Raw genomic sequence first — 26,944 nt, forward strand, 5'->3', positions numbered from 1 at the left:
CCTTTGCTCTTTTCTTGTGAATTGCCCCTTCTGGTCTATTCCTCCTCTTCTACAGTGAAAAGCAGTTCGCCCACTCAGGAGTAAAGCGGGACAGACAGGGATGGTATAACTCCATTGCTTGGGAATTTTAAACAGGGGAAAGTTTGGCATCACCCCGGCATCTCAGCTCCACTAAATTCAGCCATGAGCACTTCCTGCCTGTGGAAAAAAATTCTTTCTTCTCAACGCAGCAGAACGAACGTATTGGACAGAAGAATCAAAAGGTGGATACTGTATATCCTGCTTCCAGATTTTAGAGCGGGTCAAGATCTTGAGTGTTTGGTAACTCCGTAAATAATAATCGGTGGTGCCTTTTATGCAAAGGAATCCCTTGGGTCATATCTTAGATATAAAGGTTTCTCTTCCCATGGTAAACTTGTTGAACTTCTTTGACCATTATCAGATGCACAAACAGTCCTCTCCCTGACTTATGAGTGGTCGGAACACACACACAAACACACACATACTCACACACAAGCACATGCACACACACACAAGCACATGCACACACACACACACACACACACACACACACACACACACACACACACACACACACACACACACACACACACACACACACACACACACACACACACACACACACACACACACACACACATATGCATGCATGCTTGCATGCAAACACACATACATGCACAATGTGATGGAGAAAGACGGAGCCCATTTCAATGGACTTTCCTGCTGTCAGAATGTCTGGTATGCATTAGCCACAGACTCCAGCGGGATAGCTGGATCCACTGAGCGCACGCGCACACACACACACACACACACACACACACACACACACACACACACACACACACACACACACACACACACACACACACACACACACACACACACACACACACACACACACACACACACACACACACACACACACACACACACACACACACACACACACACACACACACTACCAGGGTCAAAACACTTAAATCCTTGACAAGAATCTGGCTGAGATCAGGAAGTTGTGTTTTAAAAACCATACCCTGATTTTCATCCATTGTTTCTAGTGCCTTGTTCTCATTGTTATCTAATGGATATCTATAGGAATGATGAATCTCGGGCGCTCAAGTAGCACACCACGTACTGCCCTGCGTCGCAACACGGCCGTCCTGGTTCGACTCCCGGACCCGGCTACCTTTACCAAATGTCTTTCCCCGTCTATCTCCCATTCTTCCTCTCTCTCTCTCTCTCTACCGGACTGCCGGTAGTAAAGAGCCAATAAAAACCTACCAAAAACATAATAATAAAAAAAAAAGGAATGATGAATCTCATATGGCTTAAATAGCAAATGATCAGTTGAAGGGAAGGTTACATACTATAGAGACTCTAATAGAAAATTCTGTATCTATCAAGTATGCTTCAATCCAGGACCGGGTCACAGTTGTGTAGGACCGACCGCCACACTGCCATGCTTCCAGCCACAGCTATCATACATCCACATCTGTTTAAATAGGCCAGCGATGTAGATTGTACATGCAGAGATGCAGCTATCAATAGATATGACGAAACATAACCCTGAAATAACCACAGCACAACACACACACACACACCATTTTACTAGCCTGCTCCTAGAAAGAAAACTCCCTTACTAATTCTCTCTCTCAGGCACACGCTCTCTTTCTCTCTAGACTCCCTCTATAAAACTCTCTGACCTCTGTCATGCTCATATTTAATCGATTTGCACACAGTATGAATGAATAAAAAGAGGTGTATGTGCGTGCGTGCGTGCGTGCGTGCGTGCGTGCGTGCGTGCGTGCGTGTGTGTGCGTGTGTGTGTGTGTGTGTGTCTGTGTCTGTGTCTGTGTCTGTGTCTGCATTGTACGCACATACTGCTCTTGTAAACATGGTCAAGATGTTAACATTTCAATGCGTGGGCAGAGAGCTTCCATCAACCAACTGCCGTTTCCCTGTACAAGCCACAGAAAAGTGTGTTGTTGAAATCAACTCTTTGTTTGCTTTCAAAAGGCCAGACGGGTCTGTGTAAAATGCTGCTGTGGTATTTGTAGTCCCGGCTCAAAGAGGGGAGGGAGAGAGGAGAGAGAGAGATGAGAGAGAGAGGAGAGCAGGAGAGAGAGAGAGAGAGAGAGATGAGAGAGAGAGAGAGAGAGAGAGAGAGAGACGAGAGAGAAGAGAGAGAGAGAGAGAGAGAGAGTAGAGAGAGAGAGAGAGAGTGAAAAGGCCCAGAGCTCAGTGATCTCCATCTGAGAGCAGAGAGCTGCCACAGCACAGCAGTAAAATACTGTCACAAACACCAGCGTTCCGAAGCCAAATTGCAGCCGGCCTGCTTTTTTCATTCATACGTTCATATGAGACATACAGTATGTGGCTTTTAGGGCAGTATGTTGGGACGGAATTTAAATAAACGTCAGATTATATACTAAGGCCTCAAAGGTCAGCGGTTTAGGGACTGCAATATGATTCTGAATTGGTCATATAATGAGGACCTCAAATCATGGTAATATTTCAATATCAGAATATTATGGCCATTCTTTACATACATCATTGGAGTTGACGGTTCGATTGCTATAGGGTCTTAGCTGATCAAGGTGATTTTAGTCCATTCATTTTCAATGACTTGTGTTATGTAACATCAGTTAATTGATTGAAAATTATAGCTACATCTCTGCCATCACAACAATTTTCATCCAAAAGATTTCTTGGTTTTTAATTTGTGTAAAGAGGATGTTTATAGCAGTATAATGTGGGAAAGACAGGCATTTTGTATTTTTTTTTTACATATGTGTCAATAGCCCATACAATTAGCCAATTAGGATTATTAGTCACCTTAACATGCAGTGTAAGAATGATCTCCTCTACATTGTCCTCTTTCTACAACAATCAAAACCTTCTTCCATGTCCTCCTTCAACTCTGCCGCTGCCCACCAAATGTTGCCACTCTGTTTCCTTATAAAACATAATTGGTCCTCTCTCTCATTGACATCACACTTTCCCTCCGAAAGCCACCCATACAGTGGAGGGAGAGCTGGAGAAAGCCACGCATGCGGTAGCCATGCTGCTGGGATCAAAGGGTGAACAGCCAGAGGCGGAGAGAGGACCACAGTGCTCCCACAAGGCAGTGCTGCTCCAGAGACGTGACTTGCAGTCTGGCCCGGGAACAGGGCACGGCCAGCCTGGGAGTCTGGAGTCTGAAGCCATGCAGAAATACCAACGCTGAATTCAGAATGCGAGTGACGCTATTTTATAAACAAAACAAGCTCTCGAATGTGGTTCTTGTTGAAACTAGTATCCAGTCGCTTGAGGTGTAGGTTCGAGTGCAAGGTGAAAACCGACCAGAAGTCCCAAATCCTGATACGATTCTGTGTGGTTTATCTGTGCTGTGAGGCAGCAGGGTGGTTGCAGGTTCAATCCCTACAGATGAGGACATTACTACATACTCTACCTGCCACAGTGGTACAGTAGGTGAAACCTAAAAATATCATCAGTCATATAATCTAACTGAAATGTACCATATTCACACGGTGGCCATTTTGCTCAGGTTGGGATTTCTTTCACCATGGGTGGGAACAGGGTCGAAAGAAATCCCAACCTGAGCATGATATAAGATGCAAAATGGCTGCTGTGTGAATATGGTCAATGAACGTTTGAATATAATAATAGATGTCAACAACACTGGCCAAGTGGCTTGTTACCAAACTCATCATTCATCAGATTGATCATGAGATCAGCTGGACCAAAACGTCATGTTTCTTTAACAATACTAAGGGTTTTTGTTTTATATACTTATGTGAGAGTGTCACACCTCCCTCCTTCTTGAGGCTAGACTGCACCTCTTGTTGTTGTTGCTGGGGCATGGATTTCCCTTCTAGTTGGCAACCTTAAGCAGCCACCAGCCAAGAATTAACAGCATTTGGCTGGTAACTGGTAAATGTAATGTCCCACCCTGGTTTTCCATCCCTGTCAAAGTGTACTGGGACATTTTACAAATGGCCAACCCTGCACTCTAAAGTGACATTCACATTTCAGGACAGGTTTTGGTCAGAGGAGCTGTGTGCTGACCATCCCAGCATGCAACGCTCTGGTGTCGCTCGAAAGTTCAAATTTATTTAACTTTGAACCCTGACCTTTTAAACACATGACGACTGGCTTTACAGTAGGTTGTAGTCACTGGTCATTTCCGAGACCAGTTTGCTTGATAAATTCCCAGTAGTCTATATGTCATGACACTGTGTGTAACATGCATGGTGACTGACCTGGGTTGACCTGTGAGGTGACGGCTCCTAACAGGTACAGCAGGATGAGCAGAGGGAAGTGCGCGTCCCACAGGCGCGTCATCCCAAACACACGCTCAGAGACAGGCTTCCAACCTGCAGAACCAAGGGAAGGCAATAGGTTAGATAAAGTCAAAGTCAAAGTCCATATTTTAACAGTCTAAAACAGTAAAGAATTCATCAGTTTATTTAAAAAAAAACTTTGATTCGGTCTACAAGAAGAGGGATATTGTTTTTTTTGTACTCCAGGGAAGCAAATGTGAAAATGGTGAAAACGGGACTTTTATTGAAACTGTTTTTTTTTACTCACTCTGTAAAAGACACAATAATTGCTGTCTGAAAGTGGAATTTCCATACAGTACATTTACTACTTTACCACTCTGGAGTGAAGGCCTGTTAAATCATAATAGTGGAGATAGTTCAATGCGTGGCTCTATAGAAAGCTCAAACTCATTTCACGTTGACAACTAAAATGTATAAAACAATGTTTATTTTCCAGTTTGGTTTAAGCGGTACACCTATATACTGCCATGGCATATTGGGACCATAGGAGTACTTGAGGGAAATATGAGGCAAGGAGAGAGAGGGAAGGGAAAAAATATGGAGGTAGAGAGAGAGAGAGAGAGAGAGAGAGAGAGAGAGAGAGAGAGAGAGAGAGAGAGAGAGAGAGAGAGACAGACACAGACACAGAGAGAGAGACAGACACAGAGAGAGACAGACAGACAGACAGACAGACAGACAGACAGACAGACAGACAGACAGACAGACAGACAGACAGACAGACAGACAGACAGACAGACAGACAGACAGACAGACAGACAGACAGACAGACAGACAGACAGACAGACAGACAGACAGACAGACAGACAGACAGACAGAGAGAGAGAGAGAGAGAGAGAGAGAGAGAGAGAGAGAGAGAGAGAGAGAGAGAGAGAGAGAGAGAGAGAGAGAGAGAGAGAGAAGAGAGAGAGAGAGAGAGAGAGACAGAGAGAGAGTGACTCATAATCATGACCTCAGCAGGACAGAGAGAGAGGGCCAACAAGCCGCCTCCAGCTGACCACTTGGACCAGGAGGGGAGAAAACATCAACATCATAATTCTAAAGACGAACGGATTACTGGTCCACATCTCATTTTAAGATGTGTGAGTGAGTGTCCAATAAATACACAGATATCAGCTTGTTGAAGAAAGAATACCAAAAATATAAAGTGTGTGTGTGTGTGTGGGGGGGGGGGGGGGGTACTGAACACCCTGTTCCCTGAATAAACATAAGCATGTATTTATCTTTGAAATGTATACAAAGTGTCCTGGAAAAGTGCTTAGTTAATATGTTCTGAACCTAAACAGATAGTTCATTGTGGTGGAAGTACTGAGCACTTAGAAGAGCACTTACAGTCCTTTATTGATGTAGGGGGGGAGCAGCCGTCTTTTTATTTAGGAAATACAAGTTTACCCACTTTTATCATATCAATTCATATGCATTATAGTATGTATCGGAAGAAAATGAGTGTTATATCTGCAGTTGCTTGCTTTATGGTGACCAGTGACTGGAGTTCACAGTTTAGTCTACCACTGCCAGCCGTTTATTTTGCCACTACGTGGCTCTTTAGTCCTCGCACCCGGAGCTCTCTGCATCAGTTAAGACAAATGGATTGCCTTCAACATTGTGGTCATCTGATCTCACACACCATCATAATAGTCTGGTTAATCGTGCAGAGAAACAAGGCTTTGCGCACGTAGCTAAACGCATAACCGTTCTTCAAAGTCTGTTATGTAAGCATGATGTTAATTTTTTTCTTTTTCTATTGTTTGTGGCGTTAATCACTCACTGTTATGTAACGCAATACGTCAGATGAGAAATGTGACCAACGCTGTGTCTCTTGGGTCTGTGATTAAAACCTAAAGCTCAACTCTCAAAAGTCATGGTTTTTGGATTTTTTTTCCCAGTATCTATCTAATGGTATCAAATGACAATCACTGATAGTGACAATCACTGACAATCACTCCAATGGCAACAAGAAAAGACAGGGGTATCTGTTGTGAAGGATCAGATTAAACCGAATATGTATATTTATTTATATATATATATTTAATTGTATTTGTATATCGTTTGATATCCCCTGTATATTCCTTGTACAATATGCATTGAATATCCCCGTTTCTACTAAACAGCCCATAATAGTTTCATTCCACCATTGGACGAGAACCTGGCGCCAGGTTGCCATACCCCTAGGTCCAAGTTCAATCGTGCAGCCTAACATGTCGAGGCAACCCCCGGTTCCGCGCAGTAATATGCCGGGCGAAATACGTGTGGTACTATTTGTTCATAGCGCATATATATATGGCGCCAGTAAAGTAGAACTTTCTTTTAGTCCAGTTCTTTACCCTCCAACAGAGTGACAGACGCAAAAGCCTCCCCACGACGCACGTGCGGTGTAGTAAGGCCTACTTGGCCCAGAATAGGCATTGAGATATCGTGTAGATTAATAGTTGAATGGTCATAGTTTGGCACCATACCGTCGAGTTGGACGTATTCTATTAAGCTAATAATAGTCTATTTTATGTATGGTGCATCGTTCGGTTAGAGTTCTACAGTTATCAGTACCCCCATCGTTCCTGACGTTATCTGGACGCTTAACCAGGCTGGTCAGACCCCTAGTGGTGATTGCATCCGAGGAGCTCCGGGCCAAGAGCGACTGGACCTGTATATTGGATTACTCTACCCAGACGACGGCGAGCCTTCCACGGCTTGGATTATGCTTTGTGTGCTTTGATTATTCCATGGATAAAGGCCAACACTGCCGAGTGTTGGAATTACCCCCCGGAGAGGACTCCAGGTGAGACGGCGCTCTACACGTGAGGTCGCCTCACGTCTCTCCGTTGTGGACCGGCAGATACCGTTCCACAGAGGGTCCAGCTGTATTCGTCTGCGGCCCGAGGTTCTGTGGGCACCGTGTCCAAGACTTTGGATTCTCCCAAGACACCGTCGGCCAGATGGGATATCGCCAGCGGCTTCTCTAACCCCCCCCTCCTACTGTCTTACAACCAGCGGGACCCCCCCTCCCCTTAGTGTATCCAGCTATAATCATTTAAGTACCATCGCTATCGTTTCCTAAATATTCCAGGTTGTATACTTACTCCCTGCGCAACCAGAGATTGGACATTCAATGTTGATTTACCTACGAATACTCATTTGCCATAAAAGTGCATATTCCATATTTCAAATCATAAATGTAATTAAGTGATCGTTGTATACACCCTTTGCTGTATTAAACCTTCGATTTGGTACATTTGTGTTGGTTCGTTTCATCAGGTGGGAAAGTGTTCATCATACTTATATCTTGTACTGGGTGGCCAGAAGTTAAAGTACATGAGGTAGTGGTATTAAATATCATATCTAACAATACAGTCAGGGAATTGTACCCCTCAGTTACAATTGGTCCTTCGAGCCGGATGGTAACTAGTGTAATATTAATATAGTGTTATTAATATCGAAATGGCCTATGATGAACACTCCACGAAACGATCCTCCTAACCTAGAACGCCCGCGGCGCAGACGACAGACACCTCAGTACTTAGAGGCTTACACTGTCAGTCAACTACCTAGCCTTCGACAAACGGTAAACGTGGTAAAAGTAGAAAGTAAAATTATGTCTGACCTTAACGACCAGGTTTCCCCGACCACAGAGGCCCTAGTAGGTCCTAATGTAACTGACCAAGCCCACGGTGGGGACCAGGAGGGAATTGACATACCTTTACCCCCCGCCACTACTAAAGAAGTAGTCCCCGACAAGCCCCGGGAGGAAGACAACCCTACAGAGAGAGAACTCTGCACGGAGGAAGAGGAGGAGAGCGCCGAGGAACTAGAGCTCCAGGACTCCCCAACGAGTACCCCCAGGAGCGGCTCACGCAGGAGCGGCTCACCTCCACTACCGCCTTCCCCCAACGAAGCGGAGAGGACACTACAACAGGCGTTCCTCGTCAGCCTGACAGCCTCCGCCGAGCGCGATCGGCTCCAAGCACAGATGCTTGGCGAGCGCGAACACCTCCAAGCGCAGCAACGGAGCGAAGAACAGCGCACACGTCTGGAGATGAGACGTTTCCAGATAGAAGAGAATATGGCAAGAGACCGGGCCGACGCCCAGCGCGCCGCTGCCGATGCCCAAAGAGACGCAGAGCGCGACAGGATACAAGCCGAGCGCGACAAGCAACAAGCGCAGCTAATGGAGCAGCTGATCAAAAGGACAACTCCCTCTCCCTCCGCCAGGGGCTCAAGGAACTCGTCGAGACAACAGTCAAGAGCAGCGTCACCGCAACGAGCAAGCGACCCTGAACTTGACCAACAGACCGAGTCTAGACCCCTCGCAGACCCCCTTCCCATACCGGTCCAAGCGAGACCCAGCTACAAGGAAGGAGCGGCCTACACTGCGGAGAAGCTAAATAAACGATTACAGGATCTGGAAGATTTGATAGAAGAAGAAGAGGGAGAAGAGGAGAACCAAGCCCGACGACAGCACAGTACTCCACCGGACCAGGAGGTCCCATACAGTCCAGGCTATACCCCCGCGGCGCTGCGCTACAGACCCCCGACTCAGACCAGCCCCGAGGAACAGTACCTGGACCAGCGGGCCATGGTACCCTGCCAGTACCAGCCCACAGCGAGGCGCAAGAGGGGACTCGCCCAGGAGGTCTCTCCCCCAACGCTCGCCGATGTATCAGCCATCCACGGCGTCATACAACGCCACGCCGTCATTCCCAGACTTCGCCTATGAGAGTCGAGCACAGTACACGGAGCTCCGGATGTGCTTAGAGACAATGATGGTGGATGTCGCTGATGAACGCCACAAGTATGCAATATTATTGAAGCACCTGAAAGTACCGCGAGCGCACAATATAGCGCTAGCCTATGCTACCTCCTCGACCCCATACACAGCGGCCCTTGCAGCGCTGGATCAGAGATATGGACGTATATGGGATTACGTAATCCAGGAGATAAGGCATATTGACCGCCTACCCCCAGCCACAGACAATCGCTCACTAGACGACCTGTCAATCAAAGTGCAGTCCCTGGTGGGGATGCTGGGAGCTCAACGGGAGAAGGGCATGCATGAGCTGTACGCCAACTCTAACGTTGAGAGGATTTTGGAGAAGCTGCCACCCGCAAGACAGGAGCGCTTTCGGCGGCAGAGGGACTACCGAGATCCCGACGGCCCCGAGCCATCCCTCCTTGATCTGGCCGACTTCCTGGCGAGAGAGGTCAGCAGCTTACGACTGGACACCTTCGGGCGGAGCACGCCAAGCTCCAGAGAGGGACCCAGGAGAATAAGTGATGGAAGAAGATCGGTGACTGTCATGCACCAATCAGAGTCAGTACCGAGCAGTAAGAGTCACAGCACCCCCTCGAGAAAGGAGAAGTGGAAGATAGCGTGTCCCTACTGTGAGAAAGAACACTGGCTGTCACAATGTGACTCATTCACAAAGATGAATGCAGAAGAAGTGAGCCAATGGATAAAGTCCAACCGGCGCTGTTATCGATGTGCGCTGCCCCACATGGCAGCCGAATGCCGCCTAAAGAAAAGGTGCAGCCGGTGCGATGGAGCCCATCTAGATATACTACACGATAGTAACGGAAGACGGCCTATACCTGCACCACGGAGCGGCACCAAGGCAAGTGTCATGTACATTGACCCCGCCAGCAGCAACGGAGCTCAAGTGCTCTTAAAGGTAGTCCGTGTGACATTGAGCTACCAGGATAAAGTCATGGACACTTACGCCGTCCTTGATGACGGGTCAGAGAAGACCCTTCTGCTCGCCTCCGCTGCGACTCAGCTGGGACTGCGGGGGAGCAAGAACAAAATGACGATTCGGACAATAAGAAGAGATTTAAAGACGATAAAGGGCGAGAATGTCTCCTTCACTATCGCAGCCAACGGGCAGCCAGAGCGACGGTACAAGATCACAAATGCTTTCACCAGCCAAGAAATAGGACTATCGCAGTACACCTACCCTGTCACCAAGTTGATGGATAAATATGTGCACCTGCGTCAATTACCTATCCCGCTCATAGACGGCGCTACCCCGACCCTGTTGATAGGCTCCGACCATGCAGAACTCATAGTCCCGATTGACCGGGTCCATACAGGCCCCCGAGGCTGTCCTGCAGCAGTCGAGACCCGCCTAGGATGGACATTGCAAGGCCCCCTCGCTAAATCTCTCAACCGAACAGCAGCCACTAGCTGCTTCCACTCCAGAACGACAGAAGAAGACACCACTCTCCTGCAGCATGTCGAGAGGCTATGGACCCTAGAGACAATGCCCTTTAAGAACGAAAAGAAAAACATTCGCTCTAAAGAAGACATTTACGCCATCAACCTACTCGAGCAGGGGACAAAGAGAGTCACAGTCGGCGGAGTGATGAGATACGCAACTCAACTCCTGAGGCGAGAGGGAATGCCCACCTTTCACGCAAAGAAAGACGCCACGGAGCGCTATCTACTGAACACAGAGCGGCGCCTAGCCAAAGACCCCGTTCAAGAGAGTGTGTACCGAGCTGAGATTGAGAAGCTAATCACAGCGGGACACGTAACAAAGATTGACATTAAAGAGGCCGATCAGACGACCGAATCATGGTACGTGCCGCATCACAAGGTCCATCACAACGGCAAGGATCGCATTGTGTTTAACTGCAGCTACCAGATCGGATCCCAAAATCTGAATAAAGAGCTCTTGCCCGGCCCCACACTCGGCCCCTCCCTACTAGGCGTGCTACTGCGCTTCCGCCAGGACAAGGTGGCTATAAGCGGGGATATCAAAGGGATGTTCTTGCAGGTGAGACTAGTAGAGGAGGACAAGCCTCTGCTACGGTTCCTATGGAGAGAGAAGATCGGAGATGAGAACCCATCTATCTACCAGTGGGAAGTACTCCCCTTCGGAACCACATGCAGCCCGTGCTGTGCTACATTTGCACTACAGAAACACGTCACAGAGGACCCAGCAGCAGATGAAGAGGTCCAACACAGTGTGAAGAACAGTTTCTACGTGGACAACTGTTTACAAAGCGTCTCGATTCAAGAAGAAGCCGAGGCTCTCCTAATCAAGTTACGCGCCTCCCTAATCAAAGGAGGCTTTGATCTCAGGCAGTGGGCCAGCAGTGACCCGCACGTATTGCGCAGCCTCTCCTCCGCAGACAAGGCTGCCAGCAGCGAGACCTGGATGGCGACAATCCCAGGAGAAGCCCAAGAAATGACACTAGGATTAGTCTGGCGCTTCAAAACAGACTCGCTCCACTATAGACACAAACCCTTGGCTCCAGAGCAAGGAAGGTCGGCGGCGATACCGACCACCAGACGGAGTGTGTACAGAACACTCGCCAGACAATATGACCCGTTGGGATGTATTCTACCTTACACCACCAGGGCAAAGATGATTGTACGAGCACTATGGGACAAGGACCAGGGCTGGGACGACCCAATACCCGCACACCTTGCCTCAACATGGAGAGAGTGGGAGACGGAACTCCGCTCACTCCCAGGTGTCAATATACGCCGCAGCTACTTCCCATCCACAGTGAGGCCAGAGACATGCGAGATTGAGCTACACGTCTTCAGCGACGCCTCCGAAGTAGCCTACGGATCGGTTGCCTATTTGCGTGCCCAAGAGATGGGAGGAGAGATACACACTGCTTTCATACTGGCCCGCTCAAGAATAGCCCCACGTAAGCAACAATCTATCCCACGTCTAGAGCTCTGCGCAGCCCTCGCAGGAGCGCATCTAGCCACGTTAATCCAACGTGAACTCGCCATTCCGGTGCATAGAACAATCTTGTGGTCAGATTCCACGACAGTACTCACATGGATTAAGTCTGATTCATGCAGATACAAAGTCTTCGTGGGAGTCAGAGTCACCGAGATTCAAGAATTAACAGAAGAAGCAAGCTGGAGGTATGTGGATACCAAACACAACCCAGCTGACGTCATCACCCGGGGAATGTCCCTGGATGACCTAACCCGTCGCAACATCTACAGTGACGGACCAGCATTCCTCCAGCTCCCGGAAGGAGATTGGCCTACGCCCACCCCGAGGGAAGCAAGTAACGAGGAGGCTGAGAACAAGAAGCCTATGTTCTGTGGACTGAGCACTGTCGCCTCCACAGACCCCAACATAGATGACTGCATTACCCTAGAGAGTGCGCAACAAAGAACATTCCTGCGGCACCACCCAGAGATTCAGTCCACCACTGACATGTCAGCAGCTGACTACGAAGAAGCAGAACTTCTTCTACTACAACGAGCCCAGAGAGACTCGTTCCCCGATGAGCTAGACTGTCTACAGGGAGGAAACCCCGTCCCATCAGACAGCAGACTGATTCACCTGGCACCAGAGAGTGACGCACATAATCTCATCAGAGTGGGTGGTCGCCTGCGGAGAGACCCGATCTACCAGATGACATTAAGCACCCGATCGTCTTGAACAGCCGACACAAGGTCACAGAGCTGATCATAAAGAAATACGACGAGGATGTACACCACGCAGGAGCAGAGAGAGTCTTCGCGGAGATCAGACGTCGTTATTGGATATTGCAAGGGAGAGAAGCAGTACGGCGCTTCCAGCGAACCTGTCTAGACTGCCGTAAGTGGCGCGCGCAGCCCAGCATACCACGGATGGCTGACCTACCCCCCTGTCGCCTCCGAATCGGCGACAAGCCATTCCACTCCACAGGCATGGACTGTTTTGGCCCGTTGTATATAAAGAGAGGAAGAGGCACCGAGAAGCGGTGGGGTATTGTATTCAAATGCATGACCACCAGAGCGATACATATCGAGCTCCTTCCGACCATGAGCACAGACTCATTCCTTATGGCCTTCCGGAGATTCACATCACGGAAAGGAAAACCGTCTACATTGTTGTCTGATCACGGGACCAACTTCAAAGGCGGAGAAAGAGAGCTGAGAGAGAGCTTCCAAGCTATGGGCCCAGAACTTAAGACCCACCTTGCTCCAGCCCAGATTGACTTCCAGTTTAATCCCCCGAACGCACCCCACTTCGGTGGAACCTGGGAACGAGAAGTACGTTCTATAAAGACAGCCCTGTACGCCGTACTCGGAGCCCAGACTGTGGCAGAGGAAGTCCTAATGACAGTCCTCACGGAGATCGAGGGAGTATTGAACTCAAAGCCCCTCGGTTACGTCTCCAGTGATGTAGCAGATGTCGACCCAGTCACCCCCAACACACTCCTAATGGCGCGGCTGGACCCCGCGCTACCCCAGACAATGTACAGGCCCGAAGAAGCGAACGGCCGAAGAATGTGGAGGTACAGCCAAGTACTAGCTGACAAGTTTTGGAGCAGCTTCCTACTTCACTACCTACCGTCTCTACAGACCCGCCAGAAGTGGGTAAAGGAGAGAGACAATTTGACAGAAGGAACAGTCGTCATGATTATTGACCAGTCACTCCCCAGAGCTATGTGGCCGGCTGGCCGCGTAAGCAAAGTGATCACCGGTGCCGATGGCAAGGTCCGAGCAGCTGAAGTACTCGTCCAAGGGCGCACCTACACACGTCCCGTGGCGAGGCTCATAGAACTGCCCCGACTCCCAGATACTATCGATGATGACCATGACCCTATGACTTTGTGAGTTGACTGACCCTTACAGCGGACCTTGAGTGGAAGACAGTGCGGTTAATCTGTCTCTGTTTAGCTAATTAGGTGGGACTAATTAGGGGGCGGCTGTTGTGAAGGATCAGATTAAACCGAATATGTATATTTATTTATATATATATATTTAATTGTATTTGTATATCGTTTGATATCCCCTGTATATTCCTTGTACAATATGCATTGAATATCCCCGTTTCTACTAAACAGCCCATAATAGTTTCATTCCACCATTGGACGAGAACCTGGCGCCAGGTTGCCATACCCCTAGGTCCAAGTTCAATCGTGCCGCCTAACATGTCGAGGCAACCCCCGGTTCCGCGCAGTAATATGCCGGGCGAAATACGTGTGGTACTATTTGTTCATAGCGCATATATATATGGCGCCAGTAAAGTAGAACTTTCTTTTAGTCCAGTTCTTTACCCTCCAACAGAGTGACAGACGCAAAAGCCTCCCCACGACGCACGTGCGGTGTAGTAAGGCCTACTTGGCCCAGAATAGGCATTGAGATATCGTGTAGATTAATAGTTGAATGGTCATAGTTTGGCACCATACCGTCGAGTTGGACGTATTCTATTAAGCTAATAATAGTCTATTTTATGTATGGTGCATCGTTCGGTTAGAGTTCTACAGTTATCAGTACCCCCATCGTTCCTGACGTTATCTGGACGCTTAACCAGGCTGGTCAGACCCCTAGTGGTGATTGCATCCGAGGAGCTCCGGGCCAAGAGCGACTGGACCTGTATATTGGATTACTCTACCCAGACGACGGCGAGCCTTCCACGGCTTGGATTATGCTTTGTGTGCTTTGATTATTCCATGGATAAAGGCCAACACTGCCGAGTGTTGGAATTACCCCCCGGAGAGGACTCCAGGTGAGACGGCGCTCTACACGTGAGGTCGCCTCACGTCTCTCCGTTGTGGACCGGCAGATACCGTTCCACAGAGGGTCCAGCTGTATTCGTCTGCGGCCCGAGGTTCTGTGGGCACCGTGTCCAAGACTTTGGATTCTCCCAAGACACCGTCGGCCAGATGGGATATCGCCAGCGGCTTCTCTAACCCCCCCCTCCTACTGTCTTACAACCAGCGGGACCCCCCCTCCCCTTAGTGTATCCAGCTATAATCATTTAAGTACCATCGCTATCGTTTCCTAAATATTCCAGGTTGTATACTTACTCCCTGCGCAACCAGAGATTGGACATTCAATGTTGATTTACCTACGAATACTCATTTGCCATAAAAGTGCATATTCCATATTTCAAATCATAAATGTAATTAAGTGATCGTTGTATACACCCTTTGCTGTATTAAACCTTCGATTTGGTACATTTGTGTTGGTTCGTTTCATCAGGTGGGAAAGTGTTCATCATACTTATATCTTGTACTGGGTGGCCAGAAGTTAAAGTACATGAGGTAGTGGTATTAAATATCATATCTAACAATACAGTCAGGGAATTGTACCCCTCAGTTACAGTATCTATGTCAACGCACACATACACCCACTGCACTCTAGGATGTTTTGCAGTCGAAGTTGAATGTCGAAGTTGAAAAAACGTGTGTGTCTGTGTGTGTGTGTGTGTGTGTGTGTGCGCGCGTGCGTGCGTGCGTGTGTGTGTGTGTTTTTTTTACCAATTTACCATCAAAGCAAGACTGCAGGTATTACAATTATAATACAATCTGTCCACTTGGTATCCTCAAACTCACAGTCCATTCTGTTTAAACCATCAGGATTCACAACACCTATAGTGTTAAGTGTAAGGGTTAATATCATGATTGTATGTAACTGCACTTTACTGTTCCACAAGAGGGCGCTATAGGCGTAAGGAGACGCAGCTATTGTAGCTGACGTCAGGTAGAAGGTATAAAAGGGAATGTTCCCTCCCCCTCTATCTCTTTCACTCTAACTCTCACGGAGAGTAGTCTGGTGCACATATGCATAAGGAGAAATAAACCACGCCAGTTAAGGCTAAAGAAGGACCTTGTCGTCATGACCAGTTATTGTTGCTCCCCAGGTGACTCTGTCAACAGGTTATGGGCCCAGATCACGGAAGAGCAAAAAGAACGATAGCTAGTTAGCTGAAAAGTATAGGTTAGTTTAGCAGCGGGAGAACCGCGCGGCGCAAAAGCTAAGCTAACGGGCAGCTAAGCTACGCTACCATCAAAAAAAGATGGCGACAAGAGGAAGGAGCAAGTGGCCCACGTTTAACGGAAGGGCAGAAGAATACGAGCTCTGGGAAGAGCGAATGTTGTGCTGTATGCACGGAGTGGGGCTGAAGAAGACCATCTTGACGGGCCCCACCGGAGAAATAACGGCGGCCGCGCAAGCCCTGGATACACAGCTGAATGCTGACGCATACTGCGAGCTAGCACCACTCCTAGACAACACAAGCTTGGGGCTGATATTCCGGGACACAAAGGACAAAGGCAGAGAGAGTCTAATAGTGTTAAGAGAACACTACATCGGCAGAGGTAGGCCCCGGATTGTATCCCTGTATATAACGTTGACCGCGCTGAAGAAAGTTAACACAGAGACTGTGACTGAATACGTCATCAGGGCGGAACAGATCATCACGGCGCTCAAGAGTGCAGGAGAAGCACCGAGCGATTGGCTAATGATGGCGATGGTTATGAGGGGACTACCGGAGATGTATAAACCATTCACACTGTTGGTGACACACAGTTCAGCGGACATGTCGCTGGGGGAGTTCAAGGCCAAGCTGCGGAACTTCGAGGCCTCAGAAGATTCAGACCCGGCCCGGGCAGCGCCAAAGAGAAAGACCGGACCCCTGACGGAGATGGCGTGTTGGTGATGTGGAGAAAAGGGTCACCGAAAGGATAAATGCACAAAAACAGTCTGGTGTAGTTTCTGTGGAACTTCGGGACACGCGGACAGAGTGTGTAGAAAGAAGCGCGAACAGAGCGCTAGGTACGCGCACGTGCAAGATGGCGGCTGTGTACAAGATGGCGGCAATGGTGGATGTGAGGCGAGTCGAGACAACGCCCGGAGAGCAGCGGGAGGAGAGGACTTCACCTTCGGGGCGCAGACAGCATACGTCACCCAGTCAACGCAGCAGCAGCAGGTCCAAAGGAAGGGACTGATCGTGGACACAGGTGCGTCGTCCCACATTATCAACGACAGGAACCGATTCAAGAACTTTGACAGCACCTTCGAGCCGGAGAGACACAGCATGGAGCTGGCAGACGGGAAGCGCACATTCGGGTTGGCGCAGGGGAGAGGAGACGCACAGGTATGCCTCATAGACAGTGAGGGGCGCCGGTGTACAGTGACGTTGAAGAACGCCCTCTACATACCATTTACATTACATTTACATTTAGTCATTTAGCTGACGCTTTTATCCAAAGCGACTTACAAGTTCTGTACGACAAGCCATCAGGAAGGGCACAACTCTATCAGCTGAGCAACAATGTTCATCAAAGTGTTGAGTGCTACAGTGTAGGTTAGTTTATTAGGACAAGTGCATGACAGTACGGTTAGTTAGGGTTAGATTTTTTTTTTTTTTTTTTTTTTTTTCTTTTTTTTTTTTAATTCAGATAATGGTTGAAGAAGTGAGTCTTTAGTCGACGGCGAAAGATTGGACGTGATTCGGCTGTCCTAACTGGGGTGGGTAGTTCATTCCACCATTGTGGGGCAAGGACTGAGAATAGGCGACTTCTCTTTGATGACCCTCCCGGAGCTTGGATAGGAGTAGGTCTGAGGCGGCCAGAAGATGCAGAGCGTAGGGGTCTTGAGGGTGTGTAGTTAGAGACCATTGACCGGAGGTAGGCGGGAGCGGTTCCCTTTGCCGCACGGTATGCTAGGTCGAGGGCCTTGAAGCGGATTCGTGCAGCAATGGGGAGCCAGTGCAGGTCCCTAAGAAGTGGGGTGACATGGGCCGACTTCGGTAGGTTTGAGATCAGGCGGGCCGCTGCGTTCTGAATGAGTTGAAGAGGCTTAGTGGCAGTGGCCGGGAGGCCAGCGAGCAGTGCATTGCAGTAGTCGAGGCGGGAGATGACTGTTGATTGGACGAGGAGTTGGGTGGCTTCTTTTGTCAGGAAGGGGCGTATCCTTCTGACGTTGCTCAGGAGGAATCGGCAGGTTCTGGTCGTCGCTGCGATGTGAGCAGAGAAGTTCAACTGGTCGTCGAGGACAACACCAAGGTTCTTGGCGGTCGGGGACGCAGTCACAGCTGCATTCTCGACTGTGATTGAAAGGTCGGTTAGGGGGGAGGATTTGGCCGGCAGGTGGAGCAATTCTGTTTTGCTTAGGTTCAGTTTGAGGTGGTTGGACGTCATCCAGGCTGAGATGTCGGACAGACAGGCCGAGATCCGCACAGAGACGTGGATATCTGAGGGAGGGAAGGAGAGGAAGAGTTGAGTATCGTCGGCATAACAATGGTAGGAGAAGCCATGAGACGTGATAATGTTACCCAGTGATTTAGTGTAGAGGGAGAAGAGAAGGGGTCCTAAAACCGAGCCCTGGGGGACACCCGTCCGCAGGGGGCGGGTGGCCGACAGGGTCCCTCTCCATGACACTTGGTAGGAGCGGTCATTGAGGTATGATGACAGCCATGTCAGCGCAGAGCCAGCCACTCCCATTCCTGCGAGGGCCGCAAGGAGGATCTGGTGGTTGACTGTGTCGAAGGCTGCAGATAGATCTAGGAGAATCAGGACAGAGGAGAGGCCTTTCGCTTTTGCTAAGTGAAGTGCCTCTGTGACCGCAATGAGGGCTGTCTCTGTGGAGTGACCAGTCCTGAAGCCTGACTGATTAGGGTCTAGGAGGTCATTCTGTAAGAGATAAGTAGTAAGTTGGTTGGATACAGCACGTTCAAGTGTTTTAGAAAGGAAGGAGAGAAGAGAGACAGGACGGTAGTTGCCTATGACAGTAGGGTTCAGGGTTGGTTTTTTTATGAGCGGCGTGACTCTGGCTTGTTTTAGGGAGGTGGGGACCACCCCCGAGTTGAGTGAGGAGTTGATGGTTGCAGTTAGGAATGGGAGGATGTCTGGTGCTATGGTCTGGAGGAGTGGGGAGGGTAGCTGGTCCAGCTGGCAAGTAGTCGGACGGTTTGACGTTACCAGTGTCAGGGTCTCTGCTTCTGTAATGGGAGAGAAAGATGACAGAGTGAAGGATGAGGTTCTCGATTCAGCATTTGGAATGGGTGGGGGTTGGGAGAAGGAGCTGCGGATGTTCTCCACTTTTTCCTCAAAGAAGATCGCAAAGTCTTCGGCAGAGAAAGATGAGGGAGGGGGGGGTGGGGGGGGAGTGAGGAGGGAGGACATGGTAGCATGCAGTTTGCGAAGATTCTTGGCAGAGGCCTCGATCCTATGGTGGAAGAAAGAAGCTTTGGCATTAGTGATGGTTTTGGAGAATGTTAACAAGAGGTTGTGATATGTGTCGATGTCAGCAGTGAGGCGTGACTTTCTATACTTCCTTTCAGCTGCTCTCAGGACCTGTCTTTGTTCTCTCACTGGATCTGTCAGCCATGGACTGGGTGGGGAACGGCGGGCAGGTTTCTCAACGAGGGGACAGAGCTTGTCGAAGGAGGTTGCAAGGGCTGAAAGGAGGGTGGAGGTTGCCATCTCTGTGGAGAGAGCAGAGAAGGTGTCACTCAAAGGTAGAGCGGATAGTATGTCAGAGGAGAGGGTGGAGGGGGATAGGGAGGGCAGGTTGCGTCTGAGTGAGACTGTTTGAGTTGGGGTGAAGACCTTTCGGTTAAGCATGAGAGTTAGTGAGAAGGATATGAAGGAATGGTCAGATACATGTAGGGGAGTTACCGTGGTGTTAATGATGCTGGAGTTACGGGAAAATATGAGGTCCAAGGAGTTGCCTGCTTTGTGGGTGGGAGGCATGGCAGTGGGAGTCAGGTCAAACGATTGTAGGAGGGAGACTACTATGACTGACTGAGATGAGTCAGGCAGGTTGAAGTCGCCCAGTAGAAGGAGAGGGGTACCATCTTCCGGTAAGGAGCTAAGAAGCATGTCCAGCTCATCTGTGAAGTGATCGAGCGGACCTGGAGGGCGGTAGAGTGTAACAATGGTGAGATTGAAAGGATTAGAGACAGATACTGCATGATATTCGAGAGAGGAGAGTGACAGTTCTGGGAGTGGTGTTACGTTTGTAGCCCATGAAGGAGATGTCATGAGGGCAGTGCCTCCACCCCGTCTGGAAGGTCGAGGTGTGTGAGTGAAGTTATAGTTTGTAGATAATGCTGCAGGTGTTGATGAGTTATTGGGGGTTATCCAGGTCTCAGTTAGAGCCAGGAGCTGCAGATTTAGACTATGGGCGTAGGCAGTAATGAAGTCAGCTTTCTTGACTGCTGATTGACAATTCCATAAGCCTCCCCGTACTGTGACAGGTGTATTAGTGGCTGTAGGAGGGTAGGAGAGATTAGCCGGGTTGCTAGCAAACTGGCGTGGATGGGTAGAGTCAGTTCTGGAGGAGCAGATTGTGGATATAGGTATGAGACACATTGTATTGTCGAGAGTGGCAGGGAGGAGGTAGAGAAATAGCAGTGTGGGAGGGAAATGTAGGATTATGGTGTACTTAGCACTGGGTGGATCGGTGGATCACTCGGCGGTGAACTCCAGGATAACTCCTCCTCTTTGTCCCTCTTCGTTTCTCGCCGCTTCGCTGACGCTACACCAGCAAGCCTTTAAATCACTATCACTAATTAGTGCTGTCTTAACACCTGGCCCTTAATGGGGGCACTTAACAAAACAAAATGGCCGTTTTAAACACGCCCCTTTAATCAAGTCAGCTGGTTCCTCACTTTTAAGATTCACTAAATAAACTTAAAATGGCTTACCCTAGTTTTCAGTATAAAGCAATGTTTTTCAGTGAGAGTGTCCTGTCCTTCCTTAACAGAGCCCAGTACAGAGTGACTTCAACACAGTGTGGACCTCTGCTTTTAAACAGGGCAGGCTCTTAATGGCTCACTCAGCAAATCAGATGCTACTAGTAAACAGGAAACAGTCCCTTAATGGGGGCACTTAACTAAACAAAATGGCCGTTTTAAACACGCCCCTTTAATCAAGTCAGCTGGTTCCTCACTTTTAAGATTCACTAAATAAACTTAAAATGGCTTACCCTAGTTTTCAGTATAAAGCAATGTTTTTCAGTGAGAGTGTCCTGTCCTTCCTTAACAGAGCCCAGTACAGAGTGACTTCAACACACCCTTGTTCCCACAAGAACTATTCTCTGTAAAATCTGCAACTGCAAACGGTGCCAAAGTGTTCTTCAATAAAGGTAAAGATGTTCTTGTAGAGCCTGACGGTACGAGGTTTAACATTGAGGTGTACAAGAGAATGTATTATCTACAAACAGAATGTAATGAAAATTATATGTGTAATGTCAGTCATGATATTCATACATGGCATGATATCATGGGTGATTGTAATTACGAGGATATACTGAAGCTACAGGCGGTGACAGTAGGCATTCACATTAACGGTGAAAAGCATAGACCTAACAAAGAATGTGATGTGTGTATAAAGGGAAAGTTCACTCAAACAAGGAACAGAGGTCCCACGGAAAAAGTAAAGACACCACTTGAGCTAGTTAACACAGATCTAGCCAGTCCAGTAAATAATGAGTCCATAGGTGGCTTTAAATATGTACAGTCTTTCACAGATGTGTGTACAGGGGCAGTGTTTGTTTACTTTCTCAGAGCAAAGAGTGACACACTCCAGGCCACAGAAAAATTCCTTGCAGATGTAGCTCCTTATGGCAACATAAAATGCTTAAGGTCCGATAACGGTACAGAGTTCACAAATAGAGAGTTCCAATCACTGCTGAGAAGGAAAAAGATCAGACACGAGACGTCCTGTCCTTACTCCCCGCACCAGAACGGGATAGCAGAGAGGGAAGGACGCACTCTTTTCGAAATGGCTAGGTGTAAGCTAATAGATGGTAACTTATCTAAGAGTCTATGGCATTATGCGGTACAAGAAGCCGCTTACACCAGAAATCTGTGTTTTAACAAGCACACAGGCACCACCCCGTATACAGCACTGACAGGAAAAAGGTGTGATCTAGCCAGGATGCACAAGTTTGGGTCAGTGTGTTATGCTTACCAACAGGACAGAGGAAAGCTCGAGTCCAGGTGTGAAAAAGGACTCTTTGTAGGGCATGACAAGGGCAGCCCGCTTTTCTAGTCTACTATCCCGGTAAAGGGAAAGTGCAAAAACACAGGTTAGTAAAGTTTGTCACAAAGACAACATGTGAGAACGAGACACAGACACAGGAGCCAGAGCTGGACTCCAGAATAGGGTGTGAGGAAAGAGAGACACCACAGCCTAGTGTACTGAGCACAGACATGCAGACAGACAGTCAACAACCCCCAGAGGAGAAGAAAGGAGAGAAGCTAGTGTGTAAGCTAGAAAAATCCATTTACGGCCTGAAACAGTCTGGGCGAAATTGGAATGAGATGCTTCATACATGTCTAATTGAAGATCACTTCATACAGAACCCAGTAGACCCCTGTGTTTACACAAAGGAGTCAAAAGAGTCAGGAAAAGTGATAATTGTGATTTGGGTGGATGATTTAATCATCGCAGCAGACAACACTAGAAACCTAGAGCAGGTGAAAGGTACACACTAAAAACAGATGGGTCAATTCTATAACCCAATTTCTTGGTTAATCGTGTTGGGTTAAAATTATGGGTTAATTCTCTGAGCATAACCATTATTTGGGTTATTGAGATTTAATTTTGACCCAATTTTGACCCAATTTGTGAGTTATAATAATTATGGGTAAATTTTCTGAGACATAACCCATGTGTTGGGTCAGAGAGCTGGGTGTTTCCGCCGGGATCTGCAAAGCTACACCCCTCCCCCACTGGGAACTATCGTACACCCCTTTTGTTCCAGTCAGTCAGACGGTCATGTTCACAGTCAACACGGTCCCACGTTCACAGTCAACACGGTCCAACAAACCCTCTTCACGATCACGGAAAAGACTTCACTGACTCAAGGTAAGATCTCGTTTCGTTAGCACAGTATTTATATCTCAACCCATCCATTGTACCTATTGCGTCGTGTTAACCATGCACTGTGAACGTTGTGGAACTAAATTAGCTAGCTCTTCACAGCTATCTGTCGCGTCATCAGCTAGCTAGCTAGCTAGCTATCCACCGCAAGTTGCAACTTAGCTACTCATTTCTATAATCGGTTCATCTCTAACCTTGTAAAAATATGTGGTAACCTCTATTAATAAATAAGCCACACGACACGACACATAAATCATTACCGTTCAAGCATGCTACCGAAAGTGACCAAGTCTATGAGTATTACAAAGGTTCTGGCTAGTAGCTAGGCCTAGTTAGCCAGTACTAGTAACGTTACTGTTATTGCTAATTTTACCGTGTTTTGAGTTGTAATGATACCAGATTAACTGGAGACTATCTATAGCTGTGTAACGTTATATGATTGATATCTTTATTAACCATATGTGTGTAATAAAGCTGTTGTCCTCTCAATGCGGTGACATAGCTGGTTGGCTAGCTAGCTACATACTGTGATTTAGAGCCATTTTGCGCCATTTTGAGGTCTACATTTTCCATCATCCCTCTAATGTCCCGCGATTCGGGCATCAATTTACAACATCCTATACTAAATTAAGCAGTAGACTGCGGAAGCCAGACATGTGGTGAGGCTTTTTACACCTGAATTCAGTGCTAAATATTCTAGGCTGCTATGTCAGCTAGTACTTGGCCTATTGTTCACACGTGGCTGAGTACTTGGGCATGAGGCATTAATTAATTGCAGATGTGTTAATTTCCACATTGCTTTCTTTTGTTTCAGGCCAGTCTTGATGGACAGCTTTGTCACAGAAAAATTAATTGAGTGGCAATTGCCAGAGCTCACAGACAGTTTTAAAGGTGAGCATTTTTACTTTCTTGACCATGAAAATGTTTCCATGACTAAGCAGTATAGGGTTTCAACACACATGCACACACATTATTCTGTTCTTCATCTTGGTTCTCATCTTGTTCTTGTCCTGGTCTCTGGTCCTGTGTTGGAGTTTGCTGCCTGGACTGTAAAAGTCTTTCTTTGTTTTCTGTCTTTTGTCTTTCAGATAAAGATATCGATGAGGAGGCGTTTCAACTTTTAGATGACGAAACAATCCGGAACCTCATCCCCAAAATAGGCCCCCGGCTCAAGTTCTCAAAACTTTACAGAGAATTTGTAAGTGATCACTAAGTTAAGAGTTCTAACATATCAAGGCAGATGGCGTATACATGCTTTAAATGCAAAAGGCTAATTCCTGGTGATGCCAAGTCTCTCTTTTCACATTTACGAGTAGCACACAATATAAACGCTTCATCCACTTATATCCAATGTTGTGAGGGAGTTTGTAGCAGAACATTTTCTTTCATTCGGTCTTACAGAAAGCACTTGCAAGGAGAACATAACGACAACCAGGCCCTGGCCCAGCCACCTAATGTACCAAATCAGGCTGCTAATATTTTCAATGCTGAAGAGCTAGTACTTTCTTGACCATGAAAATGTTTCCATGACTAAGCAGTATTGTTCAGTAGGGTTTCAACTAGTGCACTGCAACCTTGCCCAGGCCCGACGGGGCCCGGCCCGGCCCGGCGGGTTCGGGCTGGGTAGGGCTTTTTTTTTAATAAATAATTCGGGCTCGGCCGGGCCCGGGCACCGCCGTTTTTTTTTTTTTAATTTTTTTATTGCGTCGTTTTTTTTTTTTTTTTTTTTATATAACTAGGGTTATAGGATAACCTTCGTTTTAAGATTCGCTTTCTCTTTTGCGCCAGAGAAACATTTGGATTGCAGCGCGCAGGGAGAAGTCAGCTAGGGGACAAGTTCAACTCGATTGGTTGTGTTGGAATATAGCCAGTTGGCGAACGTTTTAATTTGTTCTTGGGATGTACAGTATGTAGCCGGTTTTGTTAACGGTGTTCAACGCGTTGCTGACGTCTGGTGAGTGATGTTATTATTTGCTGGGTCTCGACTCGCTACCTGTTTTGTTGTGATTTTCATTACGTTGCTCTGCTCGAAATCTGATTTCTGTTTTATGTTTGTTTGTTTGACTGAGTAGGCTATTGTGTGTCGTGTGTGTGTGTGTGTGTCAAAGAAGATTCTATAGCCTTCAATACATTTTACGAGGCTGATGTGTGAGTCAGAGATATAAGCGAGCACTGGGAGAGACGGCATTGCGAAACAGGCTATGTATATGCTTCTTAGTTTTGTTTATTTATTACGTTCATATAAAACCGTGTTTCGAATATTTAAAACAAATACAAAAAAATATATATTTTAATAATAATAATAATAATAATTTTTTTCGGGTTTTCAGCGGGATAGGGCTTAAAATATTATTTACAGTCGGGCTTATTTTCGGGCAGGGCCTCAAGTTCAAGGGCTCGGGCAGGGCTCGGGCTTTATTTCAAGGCCCTTGCAGACCACTAGTTTCAACACACATGCATGCACACACAAATTATTCTGTTCTTCATCTTGGTTCTCATCCTGTTCTTGTCCTGGTCTCTGGTCCTGGTCCTGTGTTGGAGTTTGCTGCACTGGATGGCACTGAAATTACTATAAAAGTCTTTCTTTGTTTTCTGTCTTTGTCTTTCAGATCAGGATATCGATGAGGAGGCACCACCAGTACCCCCCTCACCAGAACCAGCAGTACCTCCCCTCACCAGAACCAGCAGTACCTCCCCTCACCAGAACCACCAGTACCTCCCCTCACCAGAACCAGCAGTACCTCCCCTCACCAGAACCAGTACCTCCCCTCACCAGAACCACCAGTACCTCCCCTCACCAGAACCAGCAGTACCGCTTTTGGAGTTCGCAAAAGAGGGGTGGAGTTCTAGAGGAAGCAAGGTAAGCAAAAAAAGCCATATAATGCGCAGCTCCTCCCCCTCAGGGAATGCTACACCCATTTGCAAGGGGGCAGAACAGGAAGCACAGCCCCCCTCATCCTTCGCATTGGCTTAGCGGGGCAGGCAAAGCAGCAAGCTTCAGAGAGCCTAACTGCTGCTTCAGAGAGCCTAACTGCTGCTTCAGAGAGCCTATCTGCTGCTTCAGAGACCCTATCTGCTGCTTCAGAGAGCCTAACTGCTTCAGAGAGCCTAACTGCTGCTTCAGAGAGACTATCTGCTGCTTCAGAGAGCCTATCTGCTGCTTCAGAGAGCCTATCTGCTTCAGAGAGCCTATCTGCTGCTTCAGAGAGCCTAACTGCTTCAGAGAGCCTATCTGCTGCTTCAGAGAGCCTATCTGCTGCTTCAGAGAGCCGATCTGCTTCAGAGAGCCTATCTGCTGCTTCAGAGAGCCTAACTGCTTCAGAGAGCCTATCTGCTGCTTCAGAGAGCCTATCTGCTGCTTCAGAGAGCCTATCTGCTGCTTCAGAGAGCCTAACTGCTGCTTCAGAGAGCCTAACCGTTTCAGAGAGCATATCTGCTGCTTCAGAGAGCCTATCTGCTGCTTCAGAGAGCCTATCTGCTGCTTCAGAGAGCCTATCTGCTGCTTCAGAGAGCCTAACTGCTGCTTCAGAGAGCCTAACTGCAGCTTCAGAGAGCCTATCTGCTGCTTCAGAGAGCCTAACTGCTTCAGAGAGCCTATCTGCTGCTTCAGAGAGCCTAACTGCTTCAGGGAGCATATCTGCTGCTTCAGGGAGCCTATCTGCTGCTTCAGAGAGCCTATCTGCTGCTTCAGAGAGCCTATCTGCTGCTTCAGAGAGCCTATAGGTTGCACCCACAGAGTTTGGTTGCACCACCACCAAGCCAAGGTCTGACAACCAAAGTCCCCCAGGCCCCCATAACCTCTATTTAAACTCGAAAGGGCATTGAGGTTTCCCTCATTTACAAAGACGAGTTAAAACCACTGTTTTGAGCACTCCAAAATGTCATTGCACGTTCCATTGGCATGAGAAAAAAAACTTGATTTAATTTAGCTCCCTTGTATAGTTGGTATAAACCTGTTATCTTGCTTATGATTTGCTGTCAACCCAAGATTCACCTGTATTTAACAT

At 47.8% G+C, this 26,944-nt stretch overlaps 1 protein-coding gene across 1 annotated transcript in view; it reads right to left on the bottom strand.

Moving 5' to 3' along the window:
* Nucleotides 1–26,944, bottom strand: part of ddr2a (discoidin domain receptor tyrosine kinase 2a) — a 136,389-nt gene that overhangs the window by 52,644 nt on the left and 56,801 nt on the right. Inside the window, exon 2 of the mRNA XM_084308422.1 lies at nt 4,284–4,397. Coding sequence (XP_084164548.1) covers nt 4,284–4,365 — 82 coding nt within the window. The 5' untranslated portion in view covers nt 4,366–4,397. The remainder of the gene's footprint in view (nt 1–4,283; nt 4,398–26,944) is intronic.

The sequence above is a fragment of the Notolepis coatsorum genome, assembly GCF_963971535.1.
Source record: "Notolepis coatsorum genome assembly, chromosome: 2".
Classification (NCBI taxonomy): domain Eukaryota; kingdom Metazoa; phylum Chordata; class Actinopteri; order Aulopiformes; family Paralepididae; genus Notolepis; species Notolepis coatsorum.